The sequence below is a fragment of the Argentina silus genome (genome assembly GCF_951799395.1).
Source record: "Argentina silus genome assembly, chromosome: 18".
Taxonomy (NCBI): Eukaryota; Metazoa; Chordata; class Actinopteri; order Argentiniformes; family Argentinidae; genus Argentina; species Argentina silus.
The window spans coordinates 13,102,182-13,127,898 of record NC_139672.1 but is presented as its reverse complement, the minus strand read 5'-3'; the positions used below and the strand labels follow the sequence as shown (position 1 = coordinate 13,127,898).

At 45.3% G+C, this 25,717-nt stretch overlaps 1 protein-coding gene across 1 annotated transcript in view; it reads right to left on the bottom strand.

Moving 5' to 3' along the window:
• greb1l (GREB1 like retinoic acid receptor coactivator) overlaps window positions 1–22,245 on the bottom strand; it is a gene marked incomplete at its 5' end in the record, with an annotated part of 29,578 nt that extends 7,333 nt beyond the window's left edge. The window contains 25 exons of the mRNA XM_083690316.1: window positions 1–36; window positions 510–649; window positions 907–1,062; window positions 1,480–1,582; window positions 2,031–2,608; window positions 3,174–3,445; window positions 4,064–4,179; window positions 4,983–5,325; window positions 5,963–6,096; window positions 8,430–8,619; window positions 9,010–9,190; window positions 9,285–9,482; window positions 9,847–9,981; window positions 11,240–11,368; window positions 12,002–12,301; window positions 13,237–13,422; window positions 13,581–13,718; window positions 14,726–14,845; window positions 15,162–15,293; window positions 17,071–17,193; window positions 17,961–18,080; window positions 18,562–18,738; window positions 20,202–20,378; window positions 21,077–21,259; window positions 22,089–22,245. The exon at window positions 1–36 is cut by the window's left edge and continues 126 nt beyond it. Of these exons, the coding sequence (XP_083546442.1) occupies window positions 1–36; window positions 510–649; window positions 907–1,062; window positions 1,480–1,582; window positions 2,031–2,608; window positions 3,174–3,445; window positions 4,064–4,179; window positions 4,983–5,325; window positions 5,963–6,096; window positions 8,430–8,619; window positions 9,010–9,190; window positions 9,285–9,482; window positions 9,847–9,981; window positions 11,240–11,368; window positions 12,002–12,301; window positions 13,237–13,422; window positions 13,581–13,718; window positions 14,726–14,845; window positions 15,162–15,293; window positions 17,071–17,193; window positions 17,961–18,080; window positions 18,562–18,738; window positions 20,202–20,378; window positions 21,077–21,259; window positions 22,089–22,245 (4,524 nt within the window). The remainder of the gene's footprint in view (window positions 37–509; window positions 650–906; window positions 1,063–1,479; window positions 1,583–2,030; window positions 2,609–3,173; window positions 3,446–4,063; window positions 4,180–4,982; window positions 5,326–5,962; window positions 6,097–8,429; window positions 8,620–9,009; window positions 9,191–9,284; window positions 9,483–9,846; window positions 9,982–11,239; window positions 11,369–12,001; window positions 12,302–13,236; window positions 13,423–13,580; window positions 13,719–14,725; window positions 14,846–15,161; window positions 15,294–17,070; window positions 17,194–17,960; window positions 18,081–18,561; window positions 18,739–20,201; window positions 20,379–21,076; window positions 21,260–22,088) is intronic.
• Between the last annotated feature and the right edge of the window lie 3,472 nt (window positions 22,246–25,717).

Genomic DNA, 25,717 nt, shown 5'->3' with positions numbered 1-25,717 from the left:
GCAGAAGGTAAAGGCGTGGAACGTACACTCCGACAGCTGGACAGGAAAAACCAATCCAAGTTACACACACAAGATCGCACACGATAACACACACACAAACACACGCACACACACACACACACACACACACACACACACACACACACACACACAGACACACACACAGACACACACACACACACAGAGACACACGCACGCACGCACACACATACACACACACACACACACACACACACACACACACACACACACACACACACACACGTGTATGCAGAAAAGTCGGAGGGGAAAGGAAATCATGTTCATGAGCAAAGACTCCAAATAGATCCAGTCATCTATAAAGTAACTCATCAGATGAGAGGAATGAGTACGTAGGTGACAACTGCTCACATCTGACGTGTCCCAGTCAGCTCTGCCGTACACTCACCTGTGTGACAGGGCTGGCTTCACAGTAGTGATGGCACTCACCTGTGTGACAGGGCTGGCTTCACAGTAGTGATGGCACTCACCTGTGTGACAGGGCTGGCTTCACAGTAGTGATGGCACTGCTCACAGTGGTGGAACGCGTTGTGAGCCGCAAACATACTGAGTCGTATAGACACCGTCTCTCTCTTGGCAGGCGTCTGGCTCTCCCCTTCCAACTTGGGATCTGCAGAGAAAAAAACAGAAAATCTCAAATATCTCAAATACGATAGGAGAGAACGCTTTTGCATGTTCACCAATAAAAACATAATGGGCTATTTTCCCGGACCCAGATAAAGCCTAGGACTGATATTTCAAGGAGTAGGTTTAATCTGTGTCTGGGAAACCGCTCGGAATATACTATGTAAATAGAATGTACTGTATATACTTCAGTCATGACCTGTCTGGACATTGATAAGAATATGACCATGTATATCTGCTAACCTCTCAAACAGGTTGGTAGCTTGTCAGTGTAAACAGGGCTGGCCTTCCTGAACTTAGGGTCTCGGGGTAACAGGTCAAAGGGCAGCTTGCGGATTTCTTCGATGTCTGGCCATTGGATGCTGGCTGGGGGTGTGGCCTCCGCCATGTCAGGTATCTCTATAGGAGGATAGGTGGATGACACATCAGCATATATTCACATCAGCTTGACATATACACTTAAACATATATATTTTTTGAATACCCTGACATGAGCTTCATCAGTGGTCCTCTGTGGCTCAGTTGGTAGAGCATGGCGCTAACAACGCTAAGGTTGTGGGTTCGATTCCCGCTGGGACCATATATACTAAAATGTATGCACTCACCGCAATGTAAGTCGCTTTGGATAAAAGCATCAGCTAAATGGCATGTATTAGTAATGTTATTTAACGTGAAAAGACACAACATATAAACACGGTGAATATACATACATATATTCAAATAAATATCTATTATCTGACAAATATCTGAGTCAGCGTATTTTCAAACTGACACCCTAGAGAAAGATGGCGGGGGAAAAGGTCCTGCTCTCCTCACCCTCCTGCAGCTCCTCTTCGTCGTACACGTCCACCTCCAGCAGTCTGATGAGAATGCGGAACAGGATACGCAGAAACTGCAGATAGGCACCCGTCTTCCCCACCTATCACAGACAAGGACAGAAGAGCCGGCTCGTTTCACTGTCTCGGGTCATGTCACTGGTTACGTCACTGCATCTCGTCGTCTCTGTACTTGTACTCTGCACAATGACAATAAAGTTGAATCTAATCTAATCTAATCTAAAAGTTTAGAGAAGGCATGAAGACTCTATTTTGGCAAAGGGTTCATTCAAATTGAAGAAGAAATAATCCAGAAATATGATTGCATCCTGACCAGCAGGAGGGGTATAATTGTCTTATGACAGACAGCTGGACTGGTCAGGTTAGAATGACAGGGGGATACGATTTGTTTAAGGAAGAAACGAGGCCTCTTAACTCCATCCTTGTCAATAACAACTTGTTCTCAACTGACATGTACAGATAAATAAAGGTTAAATAACATATATGAATATCTCGACAAAAATGGCAGTAGGATAAAGGGTGGTCAGAGACCTGTGGGGGTCCGCTGAGCAGCAGACGACGGGGGTGTGGCGCTGGGGGAGACTCGTGGTCAGCATGGTGCTGCCTGGCGCCCGTCCACTGGCGGTAGAAGAGGCTCTGCTCTGCCCCCTGCAGGCTGGCCGTGGTAAGTGGCCTCAGGGGACTGCTCCAGGACACGTCGGCATGAGGCAACAGGGAGAAGGAGCTCAACTGGCTCCCCGACTCCCCGGACAGCAGGTTGTATGCTGCCCGTGATAGGATGACTGTCCGTGGGGACACCCTGGGCAGGGTACCGCCGCCCTGCCCACACTGTGTGGACTGGCTCGGTCTCTGGGTGGAGGAGGAGGAGGAGGAGGAGCTGGAGCAGAGGGAGGGAGGGGCGTTGGAGGGGCGGGTGGAGGAGGCGGGGAGGTGGCTGCCCAGGGAGTCACACTCCTGTTTGACGCGGCGGGGGGAGGTGCCCTCCTCGGTGGTGCTGGCAGCAGTGTCAGGGGGGCAGCAGGAGGAGGAGGAGGTGACGGAGATGGTGGGCTTCTGGGAGGAGTCGAGGACCACGTCAGAGGAGCTGACACCGTTCTCGTTGAGAGAGCCTGAGAGAGGGAGAGAGGGGGAGGGGGGGAGAGGGGGAGGGGGGGAGAGGTGGGGATGGGGGATTTGTGAGGCAGGACGTGACCAAAGACAAATGTCAGTCTATCAAACCAAACAAAAACAAACAAAGACTTCACCAAAGTCATGAAAAATATGACATGAAACATGAAAAAGAAACAGACATATTAACACAATCATTCTTGACAAACCCGACCCGAATCACAAATGTAGCACCATAACACACAGTATTTCAAAACCTGGGTTGAGTTCCCCAAAAGCTTCTTGTCATAGAGTTAAAAGACTAGAAGGCGCACTCCCCTAAAAAAAACAAAACAGTGAACTGTCTTTATCTTCTGTGTTTTGAGTGGGCGTAAATCCAATGCTAGTGATTCACTGATCTGCTGTGCTGGAGACTTGGCTTGCATCGTATTAAAACAGCTCCAGTGTCTCAAACCCCCTGAAAGCCATTCACAGTCTACAGATCGTACATTGGTCATTGTACATTGTTACATCGTGGGCGATGGGAGGCCGTGGCGGGCCGTGGTTTGTGAGTGCTCAGGGACCTACCGGAGGCCCGGGTGGCGGCGCTGCCGTTGCTCTGGGGTCTCTCCAGGTCCATGTGCAGCTCGTCCGGGTCGTTGGGTCCGCCGGCGGCGGCGGCAGGGTATGGGGTCTTCTCTCCCCCATGGGGGTTCCGGTGGCCCGTGGCCACCCCTCTGCCAGGCTCCTTGACCCCCACTGGGGACACATAGGAACAGGCCAGGCCCACCTCCTGCTCCAGGGCAGTACGCGTCAGATAGCTGGAGTCGATCAGACGCAGGTCACAGTACTTTAGTGACCTAAAAGGGGGAGGGGGGGACGACGACAAGGGGTGTAAAGGGTGAGGCAGGGGATTTGTGAGGCAGGCTGTGACCAAACACCAAAGAACTGAGCTGAGAATGCTGATAATGCTGAGAATGCTGAGAATGCTGATAATGCTGATAATGCTGAGAATGCTGAGAATGCTTTGTAGCACTAATATCGTCTTTTGTACATCGCCTACAGTGCAATCATCAGTCCGTCAGTCATATCCGTGCTACTGTACAAGAAGAGCAAGCGTCGGGAGTTGTTACATGAACTGGCCACTAGATGTCAGTATCGTCTCAGTATCATGTCAGTATCATGTCAGTATGTCCTCTCCCCCCTGGCCATAAACATTCCATTGCTGAATTCCAGAAATCAGCCCTAGCCACTCCTGTACGTCTGAAAAGGTTGGATAGGTGGAAGCAACATGATGACATTTCCACCGAGCATACAGAGTTGAAGCTTACTGTATTGTTTGTTAATATCAATCAATCCAATCCTTTTAGATCTACAAAAGTGCCTCAGTGGAAGAGGCTAGTTGTGTGTGTGTGTGTGTGTGTGTGTGTGTGTGTGTGTGTGTGTGTGTGTGTGTGTGGTGAGTGCGTGTAAAGCACCTTGGGAAGGTTTCTCCGAGCGGGTCTTTTCCCGTGAGGATGACGATGCAGGGCAGACCCTCCAGATGTTCATAGGTGTGTGGAACCCACTCTTCGCTCTCACAACCCCGCCAAGCCTGCAGCCAAAACACACACACACATTTTTTTTTCAGTATACTGTATAAGGATTAATGCAGACTATTGCGACATAATGCATACCCTTTTGTACATAACACAACATGTGTTATACAGAGCTGACTCTTCAAATAACAATACATTTATTGTTTCAATAATGACACATTAAACACTAGTGTTGACCAACAAGACTTGATGTTCCCTGGTCCCTGCCTTTGAGGAAGTCTGTCACCCACTAATCTGGTTTGCCAAGACCAATGGACTCCAGACCTGAGTCGAAATAGTATTTAAAATTATAGCATTGAGTCTTCCTACAGGGAAGGAAGACTGTGTTTCCCTACACCATTGGTTCCATTGTACCAGGCAAACTCAATCGAGCAAAGATATCTATTTACAATGATTTGAAATACTATTTGAACCCTGGTCTAATGGGCTCTACCTATGCACTTAAAACACAGTGGCTGTGAAAGACAGAAACAAGAGGAAAACAATGTCCCTCATGAGGAGAGCGGCCTCCCTGCAATCTCTAGATAGAACCATCATGTCATCCACATACAGTATGGCCCCCCCTCTCCACCCTTCATTTATACAATGTTGACCTGATTTGTTTACATTTGAAAGCAAGTAAAACTGCTTGTACCAGTTTACCTGACAAATAAGCTTTGCTTTCTCCTGGTTTATATAATATATATTCAAGATTTCTGTGCATGCAGTGTGTGTGTGTGTGTGTGTGTGTGTATGTGTGTCTTGTGTGTGATTTAAAAAAAGGGTTAGGGTTAGGGTTATAATAATTTTGTGTCCTCACCCTCAGGCGGTTGGCGAAGTGTCGTGGCAGGCTGAGCTCGGCGGCGGGACTCCCCAGAAGCACGGCGAAGCAGAACTGGAGGCCCAGCTTGTCCCTGACGTCCTCCAGGCGCTCACGGGCCAGCATGGCCAGCTGCAGGGAGGGCACCCGCACCAGCAGCATGTGACCCCGGCCCCCAGTGCCCTCCCTGCCCGGAGCGCTGATGAGGTCCTCCACCATAGCCAGGGTCTCAGGGGTGATGTGGTCTCGCAGCGAGGGAGAGGAGGTCAGGGCCATCATGGCCTCTGTGTACTGCTGGATCAGCAGGTAACTGCGGATTACCATGCTGTGCAGGTGGGGATGTCTACAACAGAATGAGTTGGTGTTTGAGTTAACCTTTATTTCTACAGGGGGAAACACACTGAGACCAGGTGCATCTTGTCTCACAGCATCTATAGAATTACAAAACAATACCGAAATCAATACATCATATAAAACCACAATGTTATGTTATACCAAGAGAAACAATCACATCCTTCACCAAAGAGGTACTGACACCGTAAATTGCCCGAGCACCAGACCAACTGTAATGTATTTTATAGATTGTTCCAGCAGTGAAGTGCACCACAACTAAAAGCGGATTTACCCAATTCGGTGGAGACCCGAGGAACCTCAAGAGTTAACCAACTCTGAGAACGAGTTGGTTCTACGGGAATTTAACAAGGTCCAGCCAACCTTTTGATAAAGTATGCAATGACGAGTATTAAACCTCATAATACTTAACATAAACCTGTGATACAGTGAAGGGCGCTATGGCAGATGGCATCCAAGGGAGGGAGGGAGGGAGGGAGGGAGGGAGGGAGGGAGGGAGGGAGGGAAAGAAAAAATCCCTCTCAGGTAGAAACAAGTGAACTATCCGTCTTAAACTTGACAGGTGTATAATCAGTGTTAAACTTGACCTATGACCTTCCCGGGAGAGCTCGTAGCCTCTGGTGACTGACCTCTGCAGAAGTGTGTTGACCATCTTCTCAAAGGCGTCGTCACAGCGCAGGATGGGGCTGGCCACACCCCACTGCAGAGAGCTGCTGTAGTCCCTCAGGCCAAAGTACACCTGCTCCTTGGGAGACGACTCCCCCTGTGGACGTGGACAGAAGTACACACACACACACACACACACACACAGACACACACACACACACACACACACACACAAATACATACACACATCAGCTGCTGAGCTTAAAGTGTGTAAAATCATGTGTTCTATGGGATCAGTGTTTGCTCTGAACTAATTAGTAAATGTGTAAATGAATGAATGAATGAATTATGTATCTATTACTAATTGTCCTTGGGTCCTTAAAAAAAATGCATCCCAAATGCAATGTATTATTATTATTATTATTATTATTATTATTATTATTATTATTATTATTATTATTATTATTATTATTATTATTATCATGATCGATATGTATCAGTATCAGTCACATCTAGGGGTCCTATGTAGTTCTACAAGTAGTGCCATATTCGTACCACCAGGTGGCGTACAGTGCCCTCCATAAGTATTGAAAAGAAGAAGCCTTTTGTCTTCTTTTAGCTCTATACACCAATAGTTTGTTACTATGGGGTCAACGTATAGATTCTCTTTTTTTAAACATACTCTCCCATTTCAGGGCTCCAAAAGTATTTAAAAAATCACATAACGTCCAAATAAAGCACTCATGTTTAGTATTTGGTTGGCAATCCTTTACATGCAATAACTGCCTGAAGTCTGCGACCCATTGACCCCACCAGACGCTGGGTATCTTCTCTGGTGGTGCTCTGCCAGGCCTGTACTGCAGCCATCTTCAGTTGTTGTTTGTTTTTAGGTATTTTTGCCTTAAGTTCCCTCTTCATCAGATGGGGTAGTATGCTGTAAATCTTGGGCAGATCCTTTTTTCACCAAAATGTCTACTTGCAATCTCTCTGGTACATGATAATATTCATCTTATCTGTCCACAATACCTTTTTCCAGACCTCTGCAGGCTTTGTAGGTACTTTTTAGCAAACTGTAATCTGGTCATCCTTTTTGAACTAATAGTTTGCACCTTACAGTGAAGCCTCCATAGTTGGCTGGTGACATATTCTGCAGACGGTCACTGGACACATTCACGCCTACCTCCTGGAGAGTGTTCCTGTTCCTGTGTTGTTTTGGGTTATGGTGACCATTCTTCGGTCATCCACTGTAGAAGCTGTCCTACCAGCCCATTTGCGATGGCTGAGCGCACCAGTCCTTTTTTTCCCCTTTTAATGATGTTCCAAATTGTTGATTTTGGCAACCCTTGGTTTTGTCTATGTTTTGATTTTTTTTCCAGATTTTTCTGCCTAATAATGGCTTCTTTGACTTTCATTGGCACCTCTTTGGTCCTCATGTTGACAGACACCAATAGCAAACTCCAAAGGCAAACACAAAGCCTAGAATCAATACTAGACCAGACTAACCAGAAACACCTGTCAAGCTTTTTCCAATACTACTGGTTCCCTGAAATAGGGGGACTATGTATACAAAGGGTTGTAATTTCTAAATGGTGAAACCAATCTGAACAATGAAAACATTGAATTAAAGCTGAGAATCTGTAGATATCCCATAGTAACCGTTTGATTTCAAATCCAATCTGTTGGAGGATATTGTATAAGTATTGAGTACTTCCTCTAGGCTTAATCTGTGTCTCCTGGACACAGATTAAGCCTAGTCCAGGACTAAACCACACTTTCAATGGAAAATCCTCATTGAAGATGCATTTTAGTCTAGGATTAAGTGTAATCCATTTATAATCTATAGTTTTGCATTTGTACCTCTTATAAGCCGAGCTAACATATGCAACTGGGTTGGCCCACCCTAGATCTTTGCTTGAGCCAAGTGGCTGAAGTGGGCCAGTGCTGACCGCTACACAGTACAGTACCAGCACTTCACAGCTTGTTTCTTTAAAAAAACGACAACTAAACTTTTAACTACAATGAGCACTGGCACAGAATTCTACCAAGTATGGTCATTCTGAAGTGAGTACCTGCATCTTTTATTTCAAATTCGAGCATAAATAACTCCAATAGACTCTTTCTGGAAAGTGCATTGCATTGCATCTGTGTATGAAATGTTCAATATACAGTACCAGTCAAAAGTTTGGATACACCTTCTCATTCAATGGTTTTTCTTTATTTTTAGTATTTTCCACATTGTAGATTAATATTGAAGACATCAAAACTATGAAGGAACACATATGGAATTATGTAGTAAACAAAAAAGTGTTAAACAAACCAGAATATGTTTTATGTTTTAGATTCTTCAAAGTAGCCACCTTTTGCTTTGATGACAGCTTTGCACACTCTTGGCAAGGTGTGTCCAAACGTTTGACTGGTACTGTAAATAAAGTTGGATTTGATTTGGATTGGAGGGCGACATCTACCCTGGATGGGGACGCTCTGACTCACCAGGCTGGCCTTGGAGGGCCAGTGCACCTCGTTGGGGACGCTGATGCGGGATTGGCGCGTCTGTAGGGTGAAGGGGAAACAGCTGACCTGCAGCACCAGGAGGTTCATGGCCTCCAGGACCTCCTGGCAGTTGACCACCCTGTCTGCCAGGCCCTGCAGCTCCCCATGGCACACTGAGCCAGACAGGGCACTGGAGGAGAGGAGGGCAAGGGAAAAAGGGAGGAAGAGACGTTTGGGGGTTTGGAATATGCCGGGAGTCTAAAATCAAGATTGCTTAGGGACAGTATGGGTTAGTCTGGTCAGTTTGGCTTGGTTGGGTTAGTTCTGGTCAGGTCTGTTGTGGTCTGTTCTGGTCTTTTCTGTTCTGGTCTAGTGGCTCTGCTTTGCTCTGTTCTGCTCTGTTCTCGCTCATTCAAGATGCAACCAGGTCAGATTATGTAGCCAGTAGATTCAATAGGTTTAGGGGACAACCTATCAGAACCAACAATATCAGGTACCAGTGTACTCACATTTTGAATCTCTCTCAACTGTCCCAGTTTGTGTGTATGTGTGCGTGCGTGCATGCATGTGTGTGTCCTACCTGGTGAGGTCGACATGGGAGTTGTCGTGGATGAGGACAAACAGGGTGTAAGGATTCTGTTTGACCTTCCTCATGAAGGCCTCCATCTTGGCATGAACGTCTCCGTCCAGACGCACCACGTACTTGTCTGACTTCAGGTGGGCAGTCGAGGCGTCCTCTACACCCAGGTCCACCAGCACTCCTGTGTTTGAGAGAAGAGATTTGGATGAAGAAAAGTGATCACATAAGTGACTTATAAGAATAGTCTAAATACCTCTTCACCCCACTCCAAGTACCTGATTGGCGGATGCGCTGTGCCGTCTGGTGCACCAGCACGTGGGAGGGCGGGACCAGGACCAGGAAGTCCACCTTGCAGAAGCGTCCCAGGTCCAGACTTTGGCTGCCTGAGTCGGCTATGGAGCAGACCTGGGAGAGCAGGCTCCGGGCCACGCTCAGCTGAGGAGGGTGGATCTGGAACACCTCGCTCAACATATCTGCCATGGACGGAGGGGGAAGAGGGACACACAGGCATGGTCCCATAGGCATATGTTAGAAACTTCAAATGCAGGAGTATGTATCGGTAATGTGTTATTTGACAGTCCTATTACCACTGGTAATAATTAACCCAGTATTAATTATGCAATAACTTTGTAACACATGGTACTTTCTTGTAATTTCTTGACATTATTTCACAAAGCTGGTTACTTGGTATTTGTTATAATGGATCTCCAAGTAACTGAAAAGTTATTGTTAGGTAACTACCATGTCATAACGCTACCACAATGTGGTTTCTAAGGAATTGCATGGACGTTTCAAAGCACTTTCAAAGCAACAAAAAACAGGGCCAAAAGCACTCACCAGGCTCAGGCGGTGGCACCATGCTGGCAGCTTCCTGTGAGTGGATGTGGTCGGTGACATCGCCCTGGAAAGGCTGGATGACCTGGCCTTTGCGTCGCCGCTGGTAACGCACCAGCTGTTTGTCCAGGTTGTCCCCTAAGTAACAACAAGAGGCCACCAGGGTCAGTCACAGTCACACTCACAGCCTCACAGACTGAAATACTGCCTCATCAAATATTAATGTCTGTTTGTGGCAGTGTCCTGTTTCAGCCGGTGCCAAACAAAAGCTGGTGGGTATGATTTGCCTGTAGTCATGGAGATGCATGGAAATACACTATTGTGAACTATTTGTAAAATAGATAGAGTTACTGTATGTGAATACAATTGACTTACAGTACAGTGAGTGCATACATTTTAAGTATATATATACACTCACTGAGCACTTCATTACACCTGTACACCTTCTCATGGTGGAGGTGGTGTAATGGTGTGGGGAATGTTTTCTTGGCACACTTTGGGCCCGTTAATACCAATCAATCATCGCTTGAATGCCACAGCCTATTTGAGTATTGTTGCTGACCATGTGCATCCCTTCATGGCCACAATTTACCCATCTTCTAATGGCTACTTCCAGCATGATAATGCACCATGTCACAAAGCAAAAGTCATCTCAAACTGGTTTCATGAACATGACAATGAGTTCAGTGTTCTTCAGTGGCTTTCTCAGTCACCGGATCTGAATCCAATAGAACACCTTTGGAATGTGGTAGAACAGGAGATTCACAGCTTGAAAGTGCACCTGAAAAATGTGCAGGAATTGTGTGATGCAATCATGTCATCATGGACCAGAATCTCAAAAGAATGTTTCCAACATCTTGTAGAATCAATGCCATGAAGAATTGAGGCTGTTTTGAGAGCAAAGGGAGGCCCTACCCAGTATTAGTATAGTGTTCCTAATAAAGTGTTTGGTGAGTGTATACTGGAAACTAATTGCTTGCTGTTCAGCACAGTCTGAGAGAAGCACAGGGTCACACACACATTTTAGAGTCAGACAAAGCTAGTTTTGGAGATCTGAGACCAGCACCCATTCAGTCCCTGCTTTTGTTGCCTGGCCTCGGATTTGAACCAGCAACCTTTTAGCAATATATCCAACTCTTTAACCTCTAAGCTACCAACAGCCTCTTTGACTATGCCATATACAAACATATGTTCTTTTTATATTACAAACTTCCTTAAAGAGGAATACTGTCCTAAATTGCCCTAATACAAAAAGTACACATTGACTTGACAATTGTCTTTAAACCGTACAATTATAGAGGTTCACCTCCACCAACGACCAAGTATATAGAGTTGAAATGACCTTTGATGGAGTGTTCTTTCCGAAGTGTTCCTGTTCCTTGGATGGGGTACTCACCCAGTGAGGTGGTTTTAAAGTGAGATGTCAGAATACTGACTTTCCCAGTGATGAGCTCGTAGCTGATCTCCTTCAGGAACTCATTGGTGGTGAGCATGCCCTCGGCTAGGGCCCGGGCCTGGTATTTACCTGTGGTACACAGACAAAGAAGCTCTTAGAAATAGTACATTAACACACACGCCACCATGTGGTTTCTCTGGGAATCAAGAGGGTTAGGGGCTAGGGTGAGGGTTAGGGTTAGGGTGAGGGTTAGGGTGGGTTAGGGTTAGGGTTAATTCCTGTACACACCATTACTGCATACATTTATTAGTAATTCAATTTGTGCAGAGGTAATGGTACCTGCAGGAATGATTTTACAATAATGAATGTACACAAATGGGTGCATTATCAAACATGAAGACACACCACATCAAGGTATTTGTATGCAACAAAAAGGTGAGATGAACAGAGGAGTCATCTTCTCTATCTCCATGTCTATATTTTATTGATATCAAGTCTTTCTAAACGGGTGCTTGGTAAGACCCACACACTGTCGTTGGTCTAACATTGAACAACAGAAGTTGACAGCAGCCCTAGGCCGAATACATCCAGTATAAGTATTCAAAATGTCCGCATGATTTACATGATTAGACTTCGCAACTATTCTATTGGTTCCGTTGTACCACCGGGCAAACCAAATCAAGCACAGACCAAGTATTTGAAAGTATTTGACTAACAGTGTGTAATCTGATAGCGGACTGGACAGGAAGGAAGCTCTCTTACCCAGGACGAGCACGCAGAACTCTGTACCACTCATCTTGGAGGCGCACACGATCACCACGTAGGTGGGCCGGCGCTGCTGGTGGGGCGGCCCCTCGCACAGCGAGCGCAGGGACTCCGAGATGCCCTCCCCCAGGGAGTTATGGGTAACCAGGACTTGGACGCTGCCCCCAGACACGCTGGCTTCTAGACGGGCAAGCCAGGGCAGCTGTGCGGGGGAAATGGCAGGACCCCCGGGGCAACACAGCATAGCCTTGAGGACTATCTGTTCAAACTCCTCCCTCAGTGGGATCTGCTCCGAGCCTGCGTAGAAGGAATAGAATAGATTAGAAGAGAAAAGAACAGACGATGTTGAATAATCTTGGTCGTACAATGTGGACATTTGCTTGTTGGCTGCAGTGTTTAACATTTCAACAAGGTGTACTGCATTACCAGTTTTACATTTCAACAGGGTGTCATAGTATTGGCTTGAATCTTTTGGTCCCTAAGAGTGTCTTATGGGCATAAAGGGTCTCAGGTCATAGTAATAGTAAGAGTAAGGTCTGTGTGAGTGTTTTATTTTTTCTTATGAGGTAGCATGTAGAATATGAGGAGAGAAAGAGGAAGTGTCGTCAAATGTGATATTCCTCTGTAACAATCAGGTAAGGAAATAGTCAACAGCAACAGTTTTTGCATGCCTATTTATTTGAGTCTGTTTTGCTGGTGAATGCTATATTTGGTAATGCTGACAAAACAACAATGAATTCAAGGTCATGCTCCTTTTCTGAGCCTCAGTTAGCTTCAGTTACGCAACGGTGAGGATGACAGGCAGCACTGAAAAATCACATTGGTTGAAATGGGGGAGGGGGGTCTGCCGTATTACCACTTCTCATCAGGCTTACGAAACTTTAACCCCCTACATAGGGACACACCAGGTCACGGCTTAGCCTGTCAATCATTAGCATGTGCTATCTAGGAGAAATGAGGAGCAATCAATGTCTAATTCAACCACCACGCAAACAGAACCATCGACAAACTAAATAGCTTTTCGTTGTATATAGAGCAAGAGGGGCAATATCATAATTCAACCATTAGGTGTAGCCTCTGAGGGTATCAGTTGCATGAGTTTGAAATGACACTGGACGTTATTTGCATTTGAAGTCATTGTGTGTGTATAGTGTGTGCGTGCGTGCGTGTGACCGTGCGTGTGACCGTACGAGTGACCGTGTGTGTGTGTGTGTGTGTTTGCTGGACTTTACCTAGTCGTGCGAGGTACTGTAAGGTGAGCAGGATCATTGTCTCCACACTGAGGAGTTGGCTGCTGGTCAGGCCCAGGCTCTCCAGGGTCTTGTCTGTCAGCAGGCTGCTCTTATAGCAGCTCGCCAGCAGGGGGCTCACCACAATGTCCCCCACGTTCCCATAGAAATACGGTAATGTGCCGTGTCCTGCAAGCCAAGGAACCCAATGTTAAATACATGTTGGTATACCTGCAATAATCATATGACAATGCAACGCAATTCCTTTTTTCCTTTTTTAAAGAGTAGAATCACAGAGAGGGGAGATAGCTGATTCCATCCCCGGCATGTTGGGGCATCGTTCGTACCGATGAGGATGACGGGGCGAACTCCCGAGGTGGCAAGCAGGTTGTCAGGGACGATGACAGTCTCTCCAGCGGTGATGGGATGGGGTTGAACAACCCCCGCTACGGTCGGTGGAGGGGTAGTCATTGCCAGCCCCGAGCCTGATAGGTAAAAACAAACACACACACACACACACACACAAGTCAATACTGAGATAAGAGAACAGCTGGAGATCTGCTCAACTGAGCAGAAGCTGGAGGTAAGACACAGTTGGTTGACATTAAGTCCCCTCTATCAAGGTCATTCCTCAAGTGAAAAAACACCAAGGAATACTGTATAGAAACTAAATGTTTTGTTGCAAAATGTTATATCCACCATTTTCAAAAATGTACTCTCTTTCCTATTAAATGATGCTATCATGACACAAAAAATCTCTGTGATACATTTGTATCAGAATCAGAATCAGAATCAGAATTATTTTATTTGGCCAAGCACATACAGGAAATTGACTTGGTGACTTGTAAGGACAATAGCCATGTTATGTTTTTTGCTTATACAAATAATCATAATCATGTTATGTATTTCAGTTTTCATCTTTGATCTTGACTATTTAGAATTTTGATGAAAGGCCTAAATGTATTGTAACATGACCAAACATTTAGCAAATGGATATATAGTGTTTTGAAATTAAACTCGTCAATCACAAAAGCCTCCTTACAGCCTCTTGCTACTGCAAGCCTGGTAGAGATACTCCTCTGATTAGCAATTTTGGCTCATATCACCACCGACCTCCGTGACCTTATCTCCATGGAGATACTGAATGAATCACCCCTGACAACAGCGAATGTCACGGATCTCGTGTCCTTATCTCAAAGACGGAGGATAGCGTATCTTGTCAACATCACAGTGGTCCAAGCACAGACACAACACCGATGGTCCAAGCACAGACACAACACAGACACACAACCTACACCTACAAACATATACACACACAGACACACACGCCCACGCCCACGCCCCCGCACCTGCACACACGCACACGCACACACACACACACACACACACACACACACACACACACACACACACACACACACTCCGGCAGACAATGTGTGGTAAACAGCGTGACCTATCACAGGGTGCAATGGAGCTGCTGTTGATATCTGACCTGTGGTGCAGACGATGGGTCGGAGGGCTGGTACAGGGACAGCTGTGGTCGGGACCAGAGAGCTGGGGTGCCAACTGCGATGGCGCTTCTTGGGCGGGGCCGAGGTCATAGCAGAGGAGACTGGACAACAAATACAAAAGGGGGGGGCACACGTTTGAAACAGCAGATCTACAAACTATTAACCTTCACATGAAAAACAGAACGTAAGCTTGCGATACAAAGCTAACAAACTATAGTAGTACGAATATAAACAATTGTTGTACCTCTATATACAGTAGAATAGACACACACACACACACACACACACACACACACACACACACACACACACACACACACACACATACACACCACTAGAATATGCACAAAACAACAGGACATTTCCTTTCATATTTCCAGTTTCAGCGTGATGTAGGAGGGGAGGAGCAGGACTGACCAGGGCTGTCTCCTGGATCAGGGGTTCGGTACCCTTGAGGCCCCATAGAGACCTGGGAGGGGGTCAGTAACGGGGGCCGGGCATCAGCGCCAAGTCCGTTGGTCGGGCCGTTCACTCTCAGAGCGGTGGGCACTGGCCGGACACACAGACACACAACATGTTACTGGAAGATGACTTGAACACTGTTTCATTTCTGAAGATTCAAAACTAACTGCTATTGTCTAAAGTAGGAATGCACCGTATTATTTAAGCCATGATGGCTGATATCGATGTAGAAAAAAGCAAAGCAAATGACTGCAACATCGTTTTTGCAATCATTCTGGGGGCATTATGAACGTTGCACACATTTTCACTCAAAGGCTTACGAGTAAAATTTAACACAGAAAAATATTTCCCCAGAATATCAAATTGATTATATGCTGATCCACAAATATGAGACGAGAGTTTCACACTCTTTCAGAATTGTCATTTAAATCAGTGTAATGTGTTAACTTTATGTAAACAAACCAAAATGCTGAATAATTTAAAAGCTAAAGAAAGCCAATCTCCCTGACAGTCATACATAGATTGAGCAATATATAAGGCTGAGTCAGGCCTAACACTGAGTTATTGATTTCCTATACATGACTGGCGATTGCCAATGATCTGAGGCAGCACTTTCCGATCTCATATCCACTGTGTTACGCTTAAACATTGATTGCTATGTGCAGTCTTTTGCCTGTCAATCTCGCAACCTTGTAAAGAGCTAATGGATAGGAAAGGCTTAAAAAATCATTACAGGATTTTTACTCATTATTGAAGTGAGTGTGTGTGTGGAGTGTGCGGTGTACGCACTGTGTGTGTGTGTGTGTGTGTGTGTGTGTGTGTGTGTGTGTGTGTGTGTGTGTGTGTGTGTTTGAGCATGTGTGCGTTAAAGCGTGTGTGTGTGCATGTGTGTGTGCACGTACGTATAGTATATAGAGTATGTATGTATACAGTATAGAGGAGGCTAATCTAAACTTCACACAGCTCCATCTGCCCTCTGCCCCGGCCACATAAACAAACATGTAGCTAGGCAACACCGTCTACCACATAGGCAAAGGTAGGTAGCGGTCGCCAAGGTGATGGCTAAGGCTAACCCTGTTAAAAAATACAGTACCAGTCAAATGTTTGGATACACCTTCTCATTCAATGGTTTTCCTTTCTTTTTTATTATTTTCTACATTTTAGATTAACATTGAAGACATCAAAACTATGAAGGAACACATATGGAATTATGTAGTAAACAAAAAAGTGTTAAACAAACCAGAATATGTTTTATATTTTAGATTCTTCAAAGTAGCCACCTTGATGACAGCTTTGCACACTCTTGGCAAGTTTGTGTCCAAACTTTTGACTGGTACTGTACATGTTGATTAAAAAATCATGTCATCAATAACTGCAACACATCTTGTCTTTGAACATCTTCACTTATACATGGTATAGTCTGTATGCAACTGGAAATCATTGTCCATATAAGCATGATTTAAAACACCTTAATCACCTGGAATAAGGTGAATCACACTCTTACGGAAAAAAAGTGCTACTATACCTAGAACCTTAAAGGTTGTTTGGCTATCCCTGTAGAAGAACCACTTGAAGAACCCTTTTGGGTTCCATGTAGAACCTTTTTGGGTTCCATGTAGAACCCTTTTCACAGAAGGTTGTAAATAGAACCCAAAAGGGTTCTAAATGGTACCATAAGGGTTTGTCAAAGGATTCTCTACCAGGGACAGCTGAAGAACAGTTTTGGAACCTGTTTTTTTCCTAAAGAGTGTAACTGTGGGTGATGATGGATATTCTACAATGACGCTACAAGTGACATAAAGCCACTCTGGAATTGTGGTGAATGATGTGGTTATAGTTTCAGAAAAATAAAAAGAGACTGCACCTATTGGCAGAGTCTTGGACCCCGGGGTGGAGGAGAGAGGCTTGAGGAAGCTGCAGTCTCTTGACAGCTCCTGTCCCCCGAAAAATACGGAGGAGGAGGACGTAGTTCTGGTTGGGGGGGAGTCTGGGGGGAGAAGCAACAACAGGCATTAGAGCTTCAACCTTCCATCTTTATTTTGAAATAGGATACAATGAATATACTGAACAAAATCATTATAAATATATATTTTATTTTTTTGGGGGGGGACGACGACTTGAGTTGTCCTAGAGGATCTTAACCCCATCCCTAACCCTAAATTAACCCCTAGTCCCTACACCCTAAGCACTTGTGGAGATCTGAGAAGCTACATGATGGTTAGTTCCATCTTACCCTCTAATCGGCTGGGTGAAAATGCATAGCCTGTATCTATCCATTCATCTCAGATCTATATGCAGGTGCATGGGGAGGGTGATTTGGGATTCAAGGGATATAATCTCTGTGGGACTAAGCCACATCTTCTACCCCTCTGAACGGTTCTTTGATCAGTTGAGCCCTCATGTTCTAGAGGCTACCGATGAGGTAACGATGACTCAACAGCAACAAGAGGTAGCATCTGGTTAGAGGTGGGAACTCAACACTGCATTATGTAAAAACAGTCTGATGGTAACGTCAGCCGGACCCTATGATGACGAGTTCATCCCTATGAGGGCTCTAAAGGTCTAAAAGGAAAACAAACAGGTAAAACTACGGTGAGCTCCTTAGGTAATAACAAATACTAAATAAACACCGCTTTATTCCGAAATGCATCCAAACGAATCAACAATAATACAATGCAGCAAGGCATGTAGAAAATGTAACCTTTGGGCAGTGAGAGGTGTATGATTGTTTGTGCGAGCCAAGCCCTACTTCACCTGAGAGGGAGAAGGGAGAAGAGCTGTGACCGTTGGTGCCTCCGTTCTCCTTACTGCTCAGAGAGGATGAGGAGCTGGGCTTGGCAGTGGACACGCTGCTGGAGAACTGCCTTTTACAGTCTGGGGGAATCCAAGTACAATATAAGACACTTTTCCAAAATACATTTGGAAGACATTGAAACTCTACATCAACTAAGGGACTATTTCTTGTTACCGACTGATAGGCTTTTCTGGTCAGAAACAACACAAGTCTACCAATATAACATGTTCTGTCCAGAAGCACTGTATTTTATAATATAGATTAGAAATGACCAATATTTACTTTGAATGTACCGAATACAAATCATATAACAATAAGCTATGAATCCCTTGTTTGTTTCTTTAATTTAAAGGAAATAAATAGCTTAGGTAATAACATTAGCAGTATAAATGTGGTAACAATTTACAAATGTATGCAAGAACGAAACAAATGAATAATAAATGATCTATCAATGGCATATTAAAGAGAGTTATAGTAGAGTGTTACAGTTATAAGTCTCTCGGCATGGACTAAGATATTTTAGAGTAAGACATGCAAGACTATTCCAGATAAAGACAGCACCTTTCCAGCAGATGAGAGGCCCTTTGCACAGAGCACCCTGAGAGTTCTTCACCAGGTAGTACTTTAAGTGCTTCTGCTTCTTGGGCTGTGTGGCCAGCTTTAGGTTGATGTGGTTAGAAAACTCTGTAAAATACCGGAACCCTTTCTCCCCGCAACCGACACAGTTTCCTGAAAACCCTGCAAGAAGCAACACAGTCTGAGTTAGGGAATCCAATGGAGAAAACAAATATTCTATACTGTAGTCCTAATAAAGGGACTGATACTTCAGAGCGCCGACTGCTCTCTCTCCCTCTCTCTCTCTCTCCCTCTCTCCCTCTGTTTTAGTCAGTGAGGGATGCACATCAGCAGCACCTGTTAAATTAATTCCCCATGTGCTCTGTCATGTTCTCTTGGCCTGCTCTCTCCCACCTGACCGAGGGTATCAGATCAATAGATAGTAGAACAAACTGTGATGCATGAAGCCTTCTTTTATGGAGCACTATTGATATGGCATCAATGCGTACACATTACAAACACACAAAACAGACACCAACAATATCTAGCTCATTTCTGGAAATGTATATATTCTATAAAGACAGGTGCGGTAAATATAGTTGTTGACTGTAACTTATGTGAGTTTTCCAGCCTCTCTTTCTCGACTCTTCTCCGCGAGTGACTTCCTCCTCTCCTCACTCCTCTGCGCTTCAATTTTAGTGTTGTGCGCAATATATGGGCTTTTTCTAGAATTCTGGCTTTTTTTTTTTTAGCTTGAGCTCGTAAATGTCTGCGATGTCGTGCTTGGGCCTCATCTCAACAAGGTCGGGTTGGGTCAGGTTTGAATTTTCATGCCCGACCAAAACTCTAGTGAAGTCCAGTCTCTTGCTGATCAACAACACACACACACACACACACACACACACACACACACACACACACACACACACACACACACACACACAGACTAACGCAGACTCAATACCAGTGGCATTGAACAGGCTATCTATTCTTTTTTGAATGAATCAGCAAAGCGCATTTCAGTATCAATGCATCAAATCATTAATAGACAGTAGCCTATGGCAATATGCCCATTTGGGGTAGAGTTGTTTTGCAGGCAGAGTTATTTTACAGGTTCCTGGTTGGGCGGAGTTTGGTCATTTTGGGTATTCTGTAGGGTCCAATTAGTGAAAACATCAGCCACCCGGGAGCAAGACGCTTGCAAAACAAGTCCACCCTTTGATACAGATGGACTAAGAAGTAAACCAATGATGAGGTAGGAAAGTCCCCATCCAAAGCGGTGGGCTTTGGCAAACAGAGAGAGCAAACGGAACATAGCGTTGAATTTTGAAGCATTGAAAGATATTGACATTCCAGTTCCACTGGACTGAAATTGGAAATGCATCCAAATCCCTCCATGTACCCCTCATCATAAATGATTCTTTTTCGCTAGTTTGATAATGCAGTAAATTAATAGAAAAAGGCATAACAGGGATCATCTAATACTCAAACATTGCAGCAAGAATGATAGTTCAGGGATCATTTCAGGGATTTTACTCGTCCCTCTGAGTGGCCAGTGGGCAAAATATGTTCCTATAACCACATCCTGCCTTTCAGAGGCTGGCTTTGCCTCCAGTGTGCTGCTAGTCAGAGTGGTATGGACTGACCTAAAAGTGCATTTTTCCCATTCTCGTCAGGCAGAAAGCGCCGGTCTACGGCACACACCAGGATGTGCTCGGGGACGTTGGGCGACTTGGCGCCGACCAGCTCGAACCCAGCTGGGACCTCCATTGTCTCTGTTGCCATGGAGACCAACCGCAGGTCCTTGCCGGCCTGACAGAACCCTGTGGGAGAGGAGAGACACCTCTGGTTAGTCAGAGAGAGAGAGAGAGAGGAGAGAGAGGGAGAGAGAGGAGAGAGAGGGAGAGGGAGAGAGAGAGAGAGAGAGAGAGATAGAGGAGAGAGAGGGAGAGAGAGAGAGAGAGAGAGAGAGAGAGAGAGAGAGAGAGATAGAGGAGAGAGAGAGGGAGAGGGAGAGAGAGAGAGAGAGAGAGAGAGAGAGAGAGATAGAGGAGAGAGAGGGAGAGAGAGAGAGAGAGAGAGAGAGAGAGAGAGAGAGAGAGAGAGAGAGAGAGAGAGAGAGAGAGAGGTAAACATCCTACGACAACATCCCTATAGTTTACTGAGGTGAAGAAAGCATCGTTACAACCGGACCCTAGGGTTCAAATAGTATTTGAAATGATTACAAATACTTTGCTGTGCATGAGTTTGCAAGCGCAAAGGAACCAATGGATTTGTCCAAAATTGCAAAAATCCCACACATCTGGCACTCCACGCAGACTCAAGCAAACGCTCAAAGTATTTGAACAAATGTGAAGTAGTATTTGGACACAGGTCTGGCTATTACCACTATATGTCCAGCCACAGCAGCGAGCTGAACGTCGTGTCATTAATTATCCACCCCGTTCACGCTTCAATGAAGGATTGTGGTCACAGGAATTTTTTCCGGTCAACAAAGATGGATGCGGTCCCTCAGCCTTACCGTCCATGGTGCAGCATCCATCCGGGGTGGGGCCCTGCAGGTAGGGCAGCGGGGGGCTGTTGGTGTCAGAGTCCTCCTCCTCCTCCATCTCTTCCAGGCCGTTGGAGTTGGCCTGGCCGTTCAACAGCTCCGGACCAGGAGGCTCCGAGCACCGCAGGGACAACTCCAGCTTGGGCTTTATATCTGAAGGACAATACAATACGGTGTTGTTCAATTCGATTCAATACAACTTTATCAACATCCTGTCATGGTCAATTGAGAAGACTATGTCAGAGAACATTTAGATCAGTGATCCTCAATCCTGATCCTGGAGAGTCAAAGTTTTTGTCCCAGTTTAGGACTGACACACCTGATTCAGCTAATCATGGTTTTAAGGATTCAAGAGGTAAAACATTGACACCCGTCACTTGACAAATACGGGTAGATGTTGACATTGGCGGGTAAACCTGTCAATCTTACCAGCCACTTTGGCAGGAGCCAACAAAGGTTTGCGAGTATATGCTTCAATTTAAAAAGATGGTGCGATCTGAAATTATGGTCACCGTTGATTCAACACTCTACTTCTGACTCCTCCAGCTGACTGTAAATACATCTCACTCACGCTTCTCCTGACTTTCAAACAAACCCCTATGACATTTCTTAGTTACAACCAAAAATGCATTTACATAAAGCATTACGCTTAGTAAAGTTAAGCATTAAGTTTAGTAAAGTTAAGTAAAATTCAACTACACGCGACATCACAAGATAGCAGCTTGCATGCGACCATGTGAGAGAAAACATGCATGGGAAAATATTTAGAGATATTTTGACGCAGGGATAAGCACGATAAACCTACTACAGGAGGTTCCTTCTGTGTAGGGAGCAATTTTTAATATGTCAGGAGTCATGCTAATGTTTTTTTTTTGTGATCTCTGCCTTAATATTGCTTTAAAAAAAAAAAGGGTTTATATATATATATTATATAAATTGTGTGCTTTTAAAATGTACTTTTAATACAATGAACAGGACTCACCCTCGATGTTGCCAGGATAGTGGTCTGGCTCCAGATAGAGCTGTGTAAAGATTGGCTGCGGGTCTCCAGTGTTTGAGCGCAGGGAGGCCTCTATAGAGTTGTGGAGGGCCTCCTCAAAGCGTGCAGACTTCAACTGCCCTGCATACGAATTCCCCATTATCCTGTAACCACAGGGAGAGCGTGAACAAAGAACACCCACTCTTAGCACTTTCCATTCGTGAGAGAGGAAAGAACAGTCCTTTCAAGGACTGATGTTAAGATTCAGAAGAGTCTGGAAAAAAATATTTAGAAATCTGAGATTTGGCATACTGTAGATGTATTAACCCAACCATCCGTGCTTGCATGTACATGCGTGCACACCCGTACACACACACACACACACACACACACACACACACACACACACAAATAACTCTCTCTTCCTCCGAGTCTATCTTTCTCTTCCCTCTCTATTGCTCTCTCTCTCTTCCCCTCTGTCTTTCCTCTGTCTCCCTGTCCTGGCCTCCCTGTCCTGCCCCAGCAGCCAGCCCCCACCCCTGGCCCGCTTTGGGACATCTGTTGGGGTCGGCAGCGTGGGCAGTCCTGGGGTTGGGTGTATGTGGCTCCACTGTGGCAGGTGGCAGCTGGACAAAGGGACACACATGCTGCCCGGTGGCTCAGAGATAAGGGGGGGTGGGGGGGTAGAAAGAGAAAAGGAGAGGTAGAGAGAGGGGGTGAGAGTGAGAGAGAGAGAGAGAAAGAGAGAGAGAGAGAGAAAGAGGGTTACAGGAGAAAGAATGTGAGAGCGTGAGAGATTGAAAGAGAGAGAGAGAGAGAGAGGGGAAGAGAGAAAGAGAGAGATGGAGAAAAGCAAGGAAGAGAGAGGAGAGAGAGATGGAGAGGAAGCGAGAAAGAAAGAGAGGGAGAAAAGCGAAGAAAAGAGGAGAGAAACATGGAGAGGTGGAGAGAGAGAAGGGGCGGTTGGTGGTTTAAGTGGCCCTCTGAGCTTAGTGAATAGCCCTTGTTCAAATACAGCAGCGTTGACCAGGGGCAGGGACCGCAAGTTAGGGAGAGGTGTCTGTCATCCTAGAAAAAATAACTGACATATCGCATCCACCAACTCTCATTCTCTCATCATCATCACATCTAGAAAGGTCTCCCTGAATATACATATTCCCTAGTCAGACATTATAAACCAGGATTACCAATGTAAGAGCTTGAAGAAAAAGTCAATGTTCTCCCCTGGCACATGGTCACGATCTGAGAAAACACTCAACCTTCCTGCGTTTATCCTTGGGCTACAGTTGGCTGTTTGCTAAGTGTTGTATAAACGTCAACCCAACAGCCAAGGCAAGCCCCAGGTTGAAGGCTTATTTCAACTGTTTGGTAGCAGATTCCTAACCTTAACCCTGTCTGTCTCACAAAGACCCTGTGCAGCTGTCCTGTGTTCATGGCTCTTTTTGTGCCCAGATTATTGTGCGCTATCAAGTATCATTCTGAGTAGGAGTGGCCTCTAAAAAGATGGGGAAACAAAAGTGTGTCTGTAATAGTGAACAAAAAATATTTTGTGCCAAAGCACATATTATTCAAACACTGCATTTAAACATAAATAACTAATCTGTATCTATCTTTGATGGCCAGCATATTTCAAAATTGCCTTCATTCTAACGCATATGCCCATGTTTAAATAACTTGAGTTGCCTCCAATGTAGCTAACACTAAAACAGACAACACTATGTTAGGTAACCATTATCAAATACAACCAAGACATAACTGGGTCAATGATTAAATCAACAATCTCTGTTGGAGAGATCCTAATAGGAATCAATACAGTCATGATATTTAGGATCTGTTTTCTGTTGATTCCTCTCAAAAGTTTTTTTTTTGTTAATATTTTTATGTTATTATTAATTAGCATGAACAAGCACACAATTCAGTACAAAGCAAAACATATCTAGGCACTATTCAAAGTGACACATTTTAGCCCCTTGGGCATTTTAGGTTGCTCTTAGGTAACCTGGTTACAGTGTTCATGTTTTGTATGAAATTGTATGTTGTCTTTGTTTTTGTTTATTTTGTTTATTTTCTTGTTTGTATCCTATGTATTTGTATCATTTGTATTGTAGGGCTTCCATGAAAAAGACTCAATAAGACTCGCTGTTAAAATAAAGGTTAAATAAAAAATAAACATTCTTCTTAATTGTTCATTACTGTAATGCATTCCTTTCTCTCTGTAACTCAGAAATTGAGAAACCCTGAGCCTATTTATTTAGTCAATAGCAGGCAGACTTGGGAAAAGTTAGAGTGTCCCTCGTCCTCCTCCAAGGTCCTGTTCTGCCCACGCCTGGACAGGTTCCAGGTTCCAATGTTTACCGAAGAATCTTCCCAGAGGGCCGAGGGGGTTGGAGGGGAGAAGGAATCTGCCCCTACCCAGACAATGGAACAAGATTAACCGTTCCTGATTGTGCTTTGACAGAGATAAGCAGCTTAGCATAAAGAAGTATTTCTTACTCAACCAGGGGAGGCTGGTACAGGTAGAAACTGGAGGACGGGCTCATTGTATTGCATGGATTTGACACCGTTCCTTAATCCATTCCAAGCATTACTATGATTTCTACCTCTACCAGCCTCCCCTGTACTCAATTGACGGGAGGAAGGTGGGGAGAGACAGACGTGGGGGAGGTAGAAACACTGCCTGAGGTGTGTTTTAGGTGTTGCCTGTCTGATTGTGAAACAGATTTGTCATGAACCTCTCACAAGAGAGAGGTGAACACGGAGGGGGCCTGTCATCACCCGCCCCCCCCGCCCCTCTTTTTCCCCCCTTCCCCCCTTTTCCCCGCCTCCCCCCGACAAAGCGTGGCGGAGGTCAGAGGTCGCCTAACGGATGGGTCTGCGGTTTGAGCGGGGCAGCGGGCGGTGGCTAAGGTCAGCTCACTACAGGGCCTTAATCTTTTAACTCTGTTTCGGGGGGTAAGGTAACTGCAGGACACATTCTGTTGATTGATGGTCAAACAGTGGCTGATCTGATCTGAGCTCCAGGTACAGGTGGACTCCCGTCTACTGAGGCCCGGGCTGAGGCCTTCACGCTTCTCTGAGGCTACCTCGAGCACAGAACGTGCCTCTCAGAAGTCCACTGTACAGCTTGGGTGGCATCACCAGATGGGTTAGGGTTAGGGTTATGAATTTGACCTCAGATCACAATCTGTCTGGTCCTCTGTCCAGCAAAATTCCAAAGGAACACATGGGCCAAAACCGATATGAAAAATCGAACACACTCACACTCACACTCACACTCACACTCACACTCACACCTCACAATAACTCTGTCATTCACTCTCCTGGTCTTGCAGGGGACTGCAGGAGATGCTGGTGGCAGTTGGATACCATTCCTTATTCCATTCCATGTATTACGATGAGCACGTCCTCTGATTTCGACCTCCACTAACCTCTACTGGTTAACAGAGAGTAAAGGGTAAAGAGTAAAGTGTCCCATTATGGTGAAGTTCTGCTGTGGCAGTGTTTGCTTACTTTGTGTTTGTTCCCAGGCGTGAAGGGACTTGTCGACCTCTGCTACATGCTGGGTCAGAAGAACCGCTGCGTGGAAAGTTCCGTCAGTGACATCGCTCTCAGCAGCACCGCTTTAAACCTAC